Here is a 15220-nt window from a genome sequence, read left to right as displayed (position 1 = left end):
ACCAAATCTGTATACACTATAACGAAGATACAGCAACAAGTACATATGACCTTTGACCCCACTTTGCACAACCTAGATGGCATCTGAGCAAAAAGTGGTTATTTTGTGAAATGATTCTTGTAACATGATCTTTGCGTGTGCAAAATATGGGAAAGATAAGACATCTATTCACCAAGATACAGGATGAAACATTTGTGACCTTTGACCCTAATTTACATACCCAAGATGTTGTCCGATCAAGTAGTTGTTATTTTATGAAATAATGTACGTGACATGAACTAAACATGTGCAAAATATGGGGGTGATAGGGGCTGTTTTTCTCGAGTTATTGTAAAGAAAGTTGCAGAAACATAGAAATAGCTCAATACATCGAAGATAAGCTTTAATTTCAACCAAGTATTGTAACATGATCCCGACATCATATGAAAAAACAAAGGGCACGAAACGATAGCGCAAAGTCTCAGTTACAACATATTAAAATCTGAGAAAAATTCACGGAAGGGTAAGTGAACTAGTGCTCGATAAAGACAATCATGTCAATTTTCACATCTAGAAAAATTCCCTCCCATAGAGATAACACGTCATAACGAAGAAACAGAAAGAAGTACACATGACCTTTTGACACCACTTTGCACAGACAAGATGGCATCTGAGCAAAGAGTGGTTATTTTGTGAAATGATTCTTGTAACATGATCTTTGCGTGTGCAAAATATGGGAAAGATAGGATATGTATTCACCAAGATACAGGATAAAACATTTATGACCTTTGACCCTAATTTACATACCCAAGATGGCTTCTGATCAAGTAGTTGTTATTTTAAGAAATAATTTTCGTGACATGAACGAAACATGTGCAAAATATGGTGGTGATAGGGTATGTTTTTCTTGAGTTATTGCACATAAAGTTGTAAAAAGAAAGAAATATTACAATACATCGAAGATAAGCTTTAATTTCAACCAAGTTTTTTTCACGTGATCCCGACAACGTATGAAAAAACGAATGGCACACTTACGATAGCCCCACGTCTCAGCTACAACATATTAAAATCTTAGAGAAATTCACCGAAGCATAAGTGAGCTAGTGCTCGATAAAGATAGTCATGTCAATTTTCATTTCCATAAAAATTGCACTCCCATAGAGATTACACGTAAACTGGTCAAATTTGACAAGGTTACCTTCAATCCATTTTTTCGAGGTGATGTCGTCATCTAATCAAAATTGTGCAATGACATTAATGAAAGAGCATTTTATAAGCTACAACATATTGAAATTTACGTGAAAATTGGCAAAGGATAAGTGAGATACGCTCGAGCAAACTTGAAATTTGATGACGTCATTTTGAAAATTTACTTTTTTTACTTTATTAAGAAATTTGATATCTTTTAATCATTTTGTCAGCATAGCCAGCCCATGAAATGACATGTACAACTCATCAGCTTTCAGAATATGTCAAGAAAATGGGGGGTCACCGTCCATCCTGACGAGTTAAATCCGATTTAAAATTGGCGTTTTTTTGGCATAGTTGCACTGTGTATCCCCATTGACGCACACGCGGAATTTGAACTTTGACGGGCCCGTATGACGTCATATTGAATCGGATCGACTTGAAACTTGGTATTAATATTTCTTGACATTTCGGACATCCGATCCGTGTGAAAAAATTGAAAATTTCTGTTTCATATGAGCTGTGCGTGCGAATATGTGCGCGCGCGTACGCGTCCATTCAATTTTTTCAATTTTTCAAAAAATGCTCCAAATGGTCTGAAACGTGTGCAAAAAAGTTTTGAGCTCGATTTGAGCATACAAATATTTCAACGCGCGCATACGCGCGCGTTTTGAGATAAAATGAATTTTGAGAATATGAGTAAAATTCGCATAACTTGAAATATATGTGACGTAAATTTCATTGAAATATTCTATTCCATTAATGAGATATGCATGAAAATGTGTTTTCATATAATGACGTCATAGTGACGTCACGGTCGACTGATCACTATGATTTTACTTGCGCTGTCGTCTGTGCGACATGATACATATATGGTATAAGTTTGACATTGGGAGGCAAAGCACTTTCTGAGCTAACCTCTGCACAACTTTTGAGGAGAAATAAAGAAAGAAACAAAGAAAGAAGAAAGATTCAGTACAGATACAGAAGGTGATCCGAGAGGATACTCGGATCACCTAAAAAGGAAAAATGTTCCATATTACATTGTATATCTTTTTTTAGAGCGCATAAAAATCTCCTTCAAAAGTGATGATTACTGAGACTGCAGAATAATTTGCTGAGTAATCATAAAAATAACACTCTGCTTGCAAAATTTCAAGAATATCACTTCCTTTTAAATAGACACACTCTTTTACTTTTAACAGAGACATGAGATTACTGAGAACATCACTGTCTCAATTTGTCCCAGTAATGATTCAAAGCTGTAGAGCAGATATACGCATTATCATGAGGCCACCACTAGTTAATTTTTGCTTATTTTTGCTTATTCCCCATCGAGTATGTCACTGACATGGTGCAATTCTATCACAATGTATGTCCATAGAAAGATTTAATGATCATACATAGTTGTACCTGTACCATTACCACACCAGCATGAGTGCCCCCATGGGACAGCCTGGGTGTGGGTCTACATCAAACTAATGATTGATATCCACAAATCCTTAAAAAAAAGAACAACAATGAAAATGTAGAGCTTGAAGACTGACACCCCTTGCAGACAGACTTTATCTGTTAGTTATGAAGTGACCTCTGACCTCTCAGTGATCCATGGAGACAAACTCTTACTTGTTATAAGTGATGAAATCTTCCAGACCCATTTCAGACACACAATGAGGTGATGGAGCCAGAGAAGGTCATGTTTTGCACAGCTTAAATGCAAATGGGCAGCATGCATGAATTTTCCATACAGCGTTTCCAACAAGAAAGTTTTTGCAACTATACAGTTTAAAGCCTCCCATCACATCACTAGTGAGCAATCGCAAATTATCTCATGAGAGGACGATGATATTTCACTCAAATTATCCCTGACTTTGCACTGAGCAGATACACCCAGGAGCATCCAACTCATATAATTCTTAGTCTGGAAGGGATATCATCATGCCCCCCCCCCCCCCCCCCCAAACTCCAGGGCGTAGCCCCTTTCGCATTGAGTTCACCCATTCCTAGATACAGGTTACCTGCTGGGAGCGGGTCAGTGGTGTCATCCCAATGCCTGCTGACTCACCAGCAAAGTATCGGGCGATAAACTTACAGCTGAGCACAGATTATGTAGTGAACATACATTGTATAGCATGCCAGAGGCCTGAAACCAGACTTTTGACTGGTCTAGAGCAGAGGAAAGACCTGTGTCTTGCTCACTGTCTTTCTGTCATGTAAAGTCTTAAATATCTGCCACTAATTTTGCTAAACAGCAGTCCCATCTAACATGGTGATGGGTGCAAGGAATAGCATAAACTTTACTACCAGTATTGAAAGTCATAATGTGCTACACAAAACACCCCAATACATCCGGTAGAACCATAGCAAGAGAGGACCATGGCTCTGTCACACAGTTATTAATTTTGCTTCTGAATGAACAGTTGAGTGCAGTTGTGCTATTATTCATCTTCATAAAGAGTTTACAAAGCTTGGAAAATTTGAGACCGAGAGCTCTTGTCTTTCAATTGTAATATCACTGCAGAAGAGAAACAAAAAGTTGTGTTGTTCAGTGCTACAATGTGCTACAATGTACATTGTATGTCCGGTTTAGATCATACAGTTCAACTGGTTTCTATCAAAACAACTTTTCCTCTGGTACATTCTCAGGGTCCAAAGTCAAAGTTCCATTGACAATCTGACTACTTCCAACGTTAAAACAGAAAACAAAAAAACTTCAATTGATTTGAAAACACAGCTGCCTGGTATTTCTGGCACATTCAATCTTTAGCTAGTTTGTCATGAATCATGCTTTCTGTACAATTTCTTTGTTCATTTTTTTATTTCCCAAAAACATTTTAAAATATGTAGAAACACGCATTTTCAACCACTTACCACAACAAAATTCAGCCACTTCATTACAAATGTATCGATATGCATGATGCAGCAGAACTTTGAGTCACAGTATTTGTTTGTTTCTTTTTTGCTTCCATGGTAAAAATGCCAGTGATGTAATCCAAATGAAGACATTAATTGCAGTTCTAAATTATAAATATATGACATCACGTAACAAACTCAAACTCACAACTTTTGGGAACTTTTTTCCTCAAGATCAACAATTTGCTGGATTTATAATAGTGTAGCAGGACAAGCACTGGTTTAGAAAAAAAAAATGGGCACTGTTGAGTGTTGATTCACTCATTTTCTCAAAAGAAAAGAAAAATCATGGGAAAACAAACTCTGCGTGACCGGAATGGACAGGATATGGGGGGAACGTAACACCAATCGGAAGGGGATGCTGTGTGACCCAAAGTCCAGTCTCGCACGTTCCATAGGTACGTAGGCCGACATGTACGCCCATAAAAACGAGCCACAATGCACTGTTGACCTTACCATACATTGTATTGATCATCGAACTACGTAGGTGAAAAACAACAATGATGATGACTATCTTTATATAACCTTATCTCCGGAAATTTAAATCAACACGTAAACAGCAGCATAAAATTTGAGTGAGCAAAAACTTCAGAAAATGTTTGGCAGGCTGGTTGTAGTCAAGACACTTTAAACATCCCATAACACCATGATGGTTTGTATGTGGCAGAGTTGTCCATAATCTCAAGTTGCCATCAAATTGTTATGTTTAACATCTTTGTTAGTGAGTACATAGATCCTGAAAACCAAAGAAAGTGCAATTTTAACTATAAAGAATTTTTGCAGTGATCTGTAATGAGGAGGGAAAGTGAAATACTCTACAAAATGTGTAGAGCCAGTATCTGGAAGTGTGTTGATGAAAGGGCATTAATGATACACACTAGATCTCAGACAGGAGACTTAGGTACAACATTTCTTTTACATGTTCATGATTTAGCATGAACCCACATACTTGATACAAACTTGTCAACATCTTTGAAATTCCAAAAAGAAGTTCTGTGTATATACCAAGCAGGTGTACCAGCAAATCATACACAGAATAAGAATTTAGCAAATATGTTCAAAGTAACTTTGAATAAACTTGAAAATTTGAATGATGAAAACTTTGGCAAATTAGTCAAATAATCTTAATGTGTCCTCATGTATTCAGCTGTCTTATACATAAAAGAAGCATTACTGCCAATCAAGAAATAAAAGTAAAAGCCGTTTTGAGGATAAATAAGGAATGTGATTTACCTTGATATGAATTATGATTTTTCCTCAAGTATTCAACTTTTTTGTGCTGGGATTCTGTGTTCCTAACCCTCTTCTACTATCTGGTTTAGCTGTGAAACACATGTACAAAGAAACAGTCAAGGGGTATCAAAGATTTGCAGATAGTATAAAAATTCCTTTAAATGTGTGAATTTGGTACCAGAAATTCAGTATCCTCTGAACCCTGCCAAACACCAAAACACTGAAGGTCAAAATATGTAGCTATATGATCTGGCAAAAGAGTTTTGCAATGTGTTTCACAATGAATACAATTTGTACATGGATGACCAAAAATAGTAGCAGCAATATAAAGCTAGGTGATCAAAATCGGAAGGATGAGCTCTACATGGGCAGGATGATGTCACAGACAAAACATGACAATGACGTCACATGACGGCAAGTTTTCTCTTGACCGACATTCTCACCAGGAGTGACACATGAGCCATATATTGTATTTCATCATTGGCACCACTCGAAAGTCCAACTAGCTGATAAATTCTGAGATTGGACAGACAGGCGAGATGTGCACTGGGTGACAACGTACTGTAGTGCGAGATCTCAAGAAGTCAACTTTTACAAACAATCTAAACAGGCCGACCGTATATTGGGATGCCAGCCATCTTGAATTGGAGTGTACCAGGCAATGAGGCAATGATAAAAAAGCTGCATGAAAAAAGATGATGCCATCTGATGCCACCTATTGTAATAAATATACAATTTTAGAACAAATGAATCATTTACAGTGAATATATTTTTCCTTTAATGAGGTGCACCATAGAATCAGTGGTTTCACCATCATTATCTTCACGTTCTGTTATCTCAATAAAATGTTTTTCATTTTCTCTCAATACTCCCACTTTTAAAGGGACTGTAAAGTACTGGTTGAGGTAGGGATTCATGTTTTGAACATTCCTAAGTGAGATAATGAAAAGCCGTTATGAAATATGAAAGAGCATGTAATTTTAAGAAAGATTCATCGTTTATTTGATGAAAATTGGTTTTCAAATGGCTGAGATATCCCAAAAAGTGCTAATAATAAAAGGTGACATGCCACAACTTTATTAGGATCTCTTTGTTTCATGAAGTTTTTGGATATCTCAGCCATTTCAAAACCGATTTTAATTGAATAAACTTTTGATACCCCTTAGAACTGCATGCTCTTTGACATCTCATAGAGTGGTTTCTGAATATCTCGCAAAATGTTAAAAGCTAAATCTACACATCGACCAGAACTGTACACATCCTTTAAGTTCAAAACTCTCTGTGCATAACGATTAAAGAGCTACAGTAATTGGTCATTACTGTGGAATTCTAGCTCATGGTACAATGAAAAGATAATGTCATATCTTCATAACTGATGATACTCTGTGAAGATGGTTGCTTGATCTAAAAATAGCAATCATGGTAATATTCCTCATCTATTGCATTGTATGTGCAATATTACCGAAAGTACTATCTTTAAATGGCAATATCTGACATTACTGGTGACTTCGAACATCAAAGTACATGTAGTATAGTTTTTTTTATCCCCATTGTTCATGAAGTTTTTCACTTTCCATTCTTCCTAGTCTGATGTCTTGCTTCACCTCGTTAGAAATCAGAATTGGTTTTTGTTTTGGGGTTGTTGTGTGTTAGTTTGTGTTTGTTTGTGGGTTTTTTGTTTTTTGTAGGGAGGGGGAGAATGTTTCCTGAAATAAATGAACTCCAATGAATGCTGGCAAATTTCATTTGTTTTCTGTCTTTATTGGGGTATGAATTTTCACAGCTTTCTTTCCCCTTAAGTTGGATTCAAATGTATTAAAATTTATTGATACTTCTTCTCCACGTGGGACATACTTTATGTGGCAAAACCTTGTTTATTCAAGTCATGTAAAATGGCCCTATCAATCCTTCTGTTGCATTAGTCAGGTAAAGCCTCAGGCAAGTGTTCTAGCTGTCAGTAACAACTTTTGTATCACAGCAGAACATTGAAATTTAAGTCAGTGAAATCTGTTTTATTGCCATGGGTCTACTCGAAAGACTGTTTCCCTTTTTGTTTGAAGGAATCATCGCTGGCTCTTGTAGGCTTGGTGCTCCAAATCAAATGTCAAAAGCTTCTGTTACGATGGTCCCCTTGCCCCTTGACACTCTGACAGTCGGCGATGTGCCAACCTTTCTGGGGACTTCTTATTCTCATCTCTGTGAGTTCAGCAGCATCTTGCGGGCATCTCTTACGACACTTCCTCCTCGCCTCCTCCAGGCGTGCTCGACCAAACGGAAATTGAACGAAAACTTCGGGACAACACACTCATTTATTCGCACCGACGGGCAAGCAGCTTCGAGTGTTTACGCGAGGATATTCTTGTCCTCTTAAGCTCTGTTGGAGCAACGCCATCCTCACCACGGGAGACATAATGGGGTGAGTCACATGGCAGGGGAACTCCACACGCTGCTCAGTTCTCATCACTAAACCAGGGGCAGCTTCCCATTTTCGTAGAAGCAACAGACCATTTTTTTTTTCGTGTGGTGTACAGAAGACCTCTGGATGTAATAACTCCCTAAACACTGCTAATTTTACACAATATGATTTCTTGGATTCCATCACATAAACTAAACTTTCCATTCAATTTACTCTTCACAATAACATTAAGGGCCTACACACTTGTTCACAAAAAATCCAATGAAAACAAGTGTTTGCAAAAACTCTCCAAATCAACTTTATGTTTTTCAATCCTTCTTCTTCAATGCCGTATTAATATACAACAATTTGTAGGCCTATAAGGTGACTGACAAAACTCCAATTAAGGAAACTTGCTTAAAAAATACATTTGAAAGCTTAAAAGGGGTGGTACAGTTTTGGTTTTGATGGAGTTGAGGTTTCCAATGTTTTTTGATGATTATTTTTTTTTTATGACAATCTAACATCTTATGAAATATGAAAGAACATTGTATGATTCTACGAGGAATTCAAAGTTTACTTGATGAAAGTTGGTTTTGAAATGGCCAAGACATCCAAAACAGAACAATCCCAATGAAAGGTAGGACCCATCTTTTATTACGACCACTTTGTTTTACTTTGTTTTTGGATATCTCAGTCATTTCAAAACCGATTTTCAGCAAGTAGACTTTGAATTCCTCTTGGAATCGTACAAATGTACGCTTCTTTACATTTCAGAAAGTGGTTTCTAAATATCTTTCAAAAAGTTTAAGGCTGAATTCTCACCTCAACCAATTCTAATCATCCCTTTAATGCATGCCTATCATGTACATATAAAGTCATTAAGACACAAACTTTCATTTCACTCTACAACTACTCTTTGTACCAGTGGTGACTTTCTTCATACACAATGTCGATGGCTTTCTGTGCTGGAGGTCCTGAGAGGTCTCTAGTCATATGATTGCCATTACCGTACTAAATGTGATAGTGTGTTTATATTCTTCATTGTATGCATTAGGTTCTTCCATGGGTAAATTGTGAAAGATAACTGGGTTACATCATAACATTTATTGCCCATTTCCCTCACAGGCATTGCAATGTATTGTATTGGCAAGTGTCCTTACAGTCATTCAACAAGCAAGAAACCACTGATTTGACAAAGCAGTGAATCTTTAACTGCCCTGAGCAGGTGGGCAAAGTGGGTTAAATTCTAGCACCCTGAACTAATAAAAAATGCTCAGTGGCAAGATCACATGGACCTGCACTAACTGAATGAATGAATGAATGTAGGAATTTATTTCTAAATAAATGAATACTCATGTATGAATTCACTAATGTCCAAAATGACTGAATTGATATGAATGAATATGAATGATCTATTATATAAATGAATGAATGAGTGAATATTACAGTACAGTATGTAACAAAACAAATGAATGAATGAATGAATGAATGAATGAATGAATGAATGAATGACTAAATGAAAACAGCCAACTTTTGCATATTTTTCAACTTGGGAGATTTCTATAAGCAAATTGACATCGATCTATTGACAATAAACTCAGTCGGGGGGGGGGGGGGGGGGGGGGGGAGTAATATTGACTGCTTTATCAAGCCCTAATAATTATTCATCATCCAGGAACTTTCAGTCATTCCAGTCACTGCATGACAACAAAAAGTAAAAATCTACACTACTACTATCCCTATTGCTATCACTACCAAAAAATAAATTTACGTATGACTGCTCACTCTGGTATCTACGTCTACGTAATTGGCACTCTGATTACACACAGTCTGGTTGAATTTGGGTGAATTGTATGACTGTGCCAATTATCACCAGGATTTCCCTTACAGCTGGAATTGCCTGGACTGTTTAAAACATTGCAGATTGGGGCAGTACAGTGGCTGATACCTGACTGGCAGAATCCACTGATAAAAACACATGATTTGACAATTGAACCCAGAATACGTACCAGAGGAAAGTAGCTTGCATCCTGTTTTCACTTGACTAACCAAAAACAGTACTGTACGTAGGTTTATAGAACATACAATCTTTTTGTGCATCACTTGTAGCAATGGCTGATACCTGATTGGCAGTTATCCATAGATAAAAACGTAGATCATTAGAAAACTGAACCCAGAATACATGTACAGGTACCAGAGGAAAGTTTGTGGATTATCATCACTGGTCACAAATGACCAGACAAAATGTATGATGGCACAGATTTATGTTACCACTGGGTCTCACAAAAAGGGAGGGGGGATTGCAGGAGGGGATGAAGAGAGGCAGATGAGGAGAGAAAAGCCTCCGGCTTCATATTTAATATGCACATTTTGTAAATGGAGCAAATCAACATCCATTCACGATATTTAACAACATCTCCCCTGGTTCCCTCCACTGTGGGACAGCACACACTCCCCCATGATGCATCTCTTTCCCTCTCCATCTCTCCCTCCCCCTCTCTCTCCTTCCCTCATCTCTCTGATCATCAGAGATCTGAGGGAGTAAGGAAGCCAGCCAGCCAGGTCTGGAGTAAGCAAACACAGCCATCAAACAGTGGTGGCTTATGAAATATGAGATACCCTCATCACTCAACACAAAGGGCTCCGCGTGCCCAACTCCAAGCTGAGACAATCTTGTGCCCCGGTGCCCTGCGACAACTGTTCCCCCGATTGTTAGCCCTGCGTTTTGGCAGTTAGTAAATTTTCAAATAGATACAACATACAAGTCTGTACAAAGAAGACTGCATGCTTTTGCTTTCTAACATTTGTGTGTTGTATGGATGATGTCTGACTAGCAAAATATGTTGTTGTTTTTTTGGCCTCCATGTCACACACATTTTACATAACATCACTCAAAGTAATCTTTTGATTTTTGTGCATTTGTTGTCCCATTTTTTACCAATTCCCTCTCCCCCCCCCCCCCCCCCAAAAAAAAAAAAAATAGGGGGGGGGGGGGGAGAGGGAGGGGGAACCTGGTAACTGTTTGAGAAATAAGATCTGGCCATTAAAGATGTTTGCTTCATCCCAAAAATAATTTTGCAAATTGACAAACTGCAGGAGTGCAAGTTTCTGCAGCAGTCAAGCAATTTGTGCAGCAAGCCCCTCTTCTGACAGTGAAGGCAAGAAATATCCCTAGCATTTGCTTTGCTTACCCAGGGGAAGACTTACAGAGTACACGTGCACCATTTTGTAGACTGATAGGGACTCATATTGGCCACAAAACATCACCAAACAATCAAGGGTGGCACTGCCTGCTCTAGATGGTAACAACAGGGGTAAAAAATAATTTATAAACAAAAACCCCTGGCGATATTCAGTTTGTAAACACACAACTATATGACCAGCCAACAAAGTACCATCATGTTTTTCAGAATTCTTCCAGAGTCTCGAGTCAGTATCAACCTCACGTCACGCTATACTGTACCTCCATGTGCAATGGTGTACTGGGTTTGACCGTGTTTATGTCAGCAAGGACACCTTTGACTGTTACCTTATGCTATCAAAACGGTCGCTGAGATCTGATCTGTAGTACGTGTGGCTGCGGTGATCACGTCACAAAGAAATCTCTTTTGACATCTGGATAATATCCTGCAGTTTGATCATCGTGTTTGGGTATTGTGTATTAAAATGTTCATTGCAGAGTTCACTGATAGAAAAAGACCTTGAAACCAGTGGAAGAGGAAATGGTATGGAGCCAGGATTTGTGCCATCAAAAGCACAGAAAAACAAATGTTCTATAAAGGAAAAGCTCACTAATGATATGATGCCAGCAAAATGGTCAATACAGAAATAATCCAACTGTATTAAGACATGATAATTGCTGTTGATCACACAGTATTATATATATGTAGAAATCCTTATTGCACACTGCAGTTGGAGGTTGTGGCATACAATCAACCATGACAAAAAAAAAGACATAATATCATCTACATATAGGTCCTACTGTGCATACATGTAGAATACTGCAATGCATTATTACTTCTTTCCTATATTACTGGGGAGCAGAAATGTTTCACTAGAAAAATAACCAGACACTTTTGTGATTCTAAAAGGCAAAGCATTGTCCACATAACCAACCATAGAGATATTTTACATTTGTTTTTGCTTTTTATGCCCCTACAGTAGAGAAAGTATTCAATGGTTAAAAGGTTGTTTGCTCTATAAAAGCTGGAGAAGCTTTACACAGGGCCTGGATTTGGCAAGTTTGGAATGGTTTCGTCTCCGCTCTGAACTTTCGCTTTGAACAGATATCAGATTCACATCCTCAGTTGATAGGGATTGTAAATCATAAGCTACTCATCACTTTACATTTAACCCTATGGTGATCATTGCCTCTTTTTTTTTATTCTACTATACTGCTACTCAGTTCCCATCATTGAACTGAGAGAGAGAGAGAGAGAGAGAAGTAATATATATGTACTCCATATACTCCATCTTCACATCTTATTTCTTGTCCCCCCCCCCCCCCCCCCCCCCCCCCCCGCAGGAAAAATGAAAATGAAATTTAAGTTTATGTGAACAAAAATTAGATTTATTGACATCTATCCCTCAACAAAGAATGTGTGTATACATAAGATATTTAAACACACACACATACACACACACACACACACACACACACACACACACACACATATATATATATATTCATGTTTGTGGTTTTTTTTTTTCTTTACCAACATCTCTTTATTTCCAGCATAATCCCAAAAGGTCATGGTGGGATAAATGAGATTTTGGTGGTGATCAAGATTAATAGTCTAGGTCTTCAACCAGGATATTCCTCTCAATATGCATGGGATATGGAGAGGGAGTGTTTCAAAGCACAGCTCAGGAAGAATGAGCTATTCACTGAGATGAATTTTGTTCAGTTTGATGAAAGACTGATTTGATTTGACTCTTCAGACATAGTGATTCCTGAGATTGAAGTCCTTTTTATGTTTCATGCCAAGAATGTGGCATCTTTTGTGAAATAATACTCAGTTGGTGTCATTTTGTTTTGCTTTGATTTGTTCTGTTTTGTCTCGGACCCTAGGGGTGGTCGCTGTTGCAGGCAAGAAAGGATACCACGGTACTTCAAAAGAAGTTTTTACTTGCACTTTTATTTTGCCCTCCTCTTTTATTTTTTATTTTTTGGGTGTTAACACTGTATTATGCACTGCACGTGTTCCCGTGACTGCGCACCTCACTGCACTCAGTACGACTATACTCTACTAAGAGGGATGTACTTTAATGGAAGAAGAAGAAGAAGAAGAAGTATTATATGAACATCATCACTTTTAAATTGGTTTAGAGGTGCACTGCATGGAATGACTGTAACAAATGGCACTAACATACACGGTAACCCAGTAGTATTTACTTGGTATCAAGGTGGAACATACCTGCATCATGCCTGGTCTCTGTGGTGCTGTTTACAACATCATCTGTCGTACTTGAGCTCTCATAGCCTTGTTCACTCAACTTGTCGCAGTCCCCTATGGAGGGCGAGACCGGTTTGAAATTACTCCTGCAGCTCAGTATTGCCAGCTTTTTCTCCGTTGTTATGTGCAGGTCGTCTAGGCTGCTGCCAAACGACCCGGCCCGAACGAGCACATCGTCATCTCCTTCATTGGCGTAATCGGTGTCAGATCCATGGCTCCCGGTCTCATTACCAAGAGAACTTGGGCTTATGGAATTGTGCTGATAGGAACCCAGTATGAAGGCCACATTTTCGTAATCGTCTCCGCTGTCATCGCTGTCATCGTCTCCATGATTTATTGGGATCGGGGTCCTGATCGATCTACTAGGCGCAGGCCTCGGGGGAACAGCCGGAATTGCATCCAAGCCTGCGTTGACGTGTTCGTGCTCCTCGTCACACTCATTGTCCGAATCCCCCTCCAATATTTCCTCTTCGCTTTCTTCCCCTCTCGACTTCAGTCCATCCTCACTGTCAAGGTCGATGCTGTGGGCATCGTCAGAACCGAGAGATTCTAGCCCCTCGTTGGCCCGTCGGATCCTAATGATTTCTTTCTGGATCCATGTCTGGCAGAACTTCTCTCGTCTAATCTCACTCCTCAATTTAAAGATGCGACTTCGCGTCAGTTTGAGGTCATCCTCTAGCAGCTGGAGGTCGGTGAGCGCACGCTTGCTGGCGAACGGGAGAGCCGCGGCGACAGTCGTGTCCAGCAGAAATATGAGACCCGGCGGTGGAAACTCCCCGAAGTTTCGTCTCCATGCTTCCATAAAATCCTCCTTGATCGTCATTTTTACTACCGTCACCGTGGCGAGGCGGCTACGTATTCCTGCGAAAAATGGTCCTGTCACTTCCACCTAGCTTAACAGGCCGCTTTTTTGTTCTAATACTTGGTACTTAGGAACTCTCCAACTCTACAGTGTCTCATCCAATACGATACAATAGAATGGTGGGTGATTACTAATATACCTTTTCGCTGCATGTAATCGCGACGTCGGATCGGCGGTACACTGGTAAGATTGGCATTTTCGTGATGGTGGCTTTTGGTGTCGTCGTGTGTGTGAATGAAGGCGTGTATACTGCATGCAGTATTATGCCTGAGTGTGTATGCAAAGCAAAAACAACCTTGCAGCATTTGGTAGGAAAGCTTGGCTGGGAGTGTGACGATGAGGCGCTGGTTCCAAGAGGTGGCGGTGTTTACTATTGCACCAATACACTTGCTCGTCTGCTAACAGAATCAGGATGCGGTGTACAATAAACCACTCATTGGCTTCGTACAAAGTTTCAATGAACTTTATTCATCACATGCATGACACGGTGGTTCACACCACAGAACTCTTACTGTGGTTCACACTCATACGCAAGAATGTTTACGTTGTGAGTGCAGAACCGAAAGGGTTCGATTAGAGCTCAGCCTGGCCTCCACCTGTCCAGTGACCCCGCCCCATATCGATATCAATGCCCCACCCCCGTATAGCCAATAATATTGCGTGACGTCATTATATAATCATGTACAGTGTAATAACTACAGCAAATAACAACTTCAGTAAATCCATTAAGGTTGATTTTACATAATCGTGACATTTTTCCGCTTTACGTGCCGCTGTAAGCATTGACAAAAACCGATTCTGTCATGGTCTTTTGCATAATCGAATAATTTATATATATATACATGTATATAATATTATATTATTCTTATTATTTATGGACTTGCTAGTTTATTGTGACAGACAAGCTGACTGTGGTTACTCTCAAGGAAGAAGAAAAAAAGAAGAACCCATAAGAATGGGATTGCTGAGAAATAGTTTAAAAGAAATTATAGAACGACATTATTCGATGAGCCATATAAATAATACTCAGATGTACCATGCATAGAGATTGGGAGCAACCGCGTATACACCAAAACAAAAATAGAACTAGAGAAATAAAGGGGGTTTAACTTCCGTAAGATAATCAAGTTTGAGCCTGTGAATTTGTAAATTCCTTATACTGATGAATCACAAGGAGGATTGCAGGATTTC

The 15220-nt window shown here is 38.9% G+C and overlaps 1 protein-coding gene across 1 annotated transcript in view; it reads right to left on the bottom strand.

The window, feature by feature from the left end:
• The window catches only part of LOC139734194 (active breakpoint cluster region-related protein-like), a 126737-nt gene extending 112651 nt beyond the window's left edge, over positions 1–14086 (bottom strand). The window contains exon 1 of the mRNA XM_071644999.1: positions 13129–14086. Within this exon, the coding sequence (XP_071501100.1) occupies positions 13129–13990 (862 nt within the window). The 5' untranslated portion in view covers positions 13991–14086. The remainder of the gene's footprint in view (positions 1–13128) is intronic.
• Positions 14087–15220: the final 1134 nt, after the last annotated feature.

This window comes from Diadema antillarum, unplaced genomic scaffold (genome assembly GCF_040938485.1).
Source record: "Diadema antillarum isolate AM-2024a unplaced genomic scaffold, OU_Dant_1.0 seq00000512_RagTag, whole genome shotgun sequence".
NCBI classification, from domain to species: Eukaryota; Metazoa; Echinodermata; class Echinoidea; order Diadematoida; family Diadematidae; genus Diadema; species Diadema antillarum.
The sequence above is the reverse complement of the archived record's forward strand: the minus strand, read 5'-3'. Positions and strand labels throughout refer to the sequence as shown.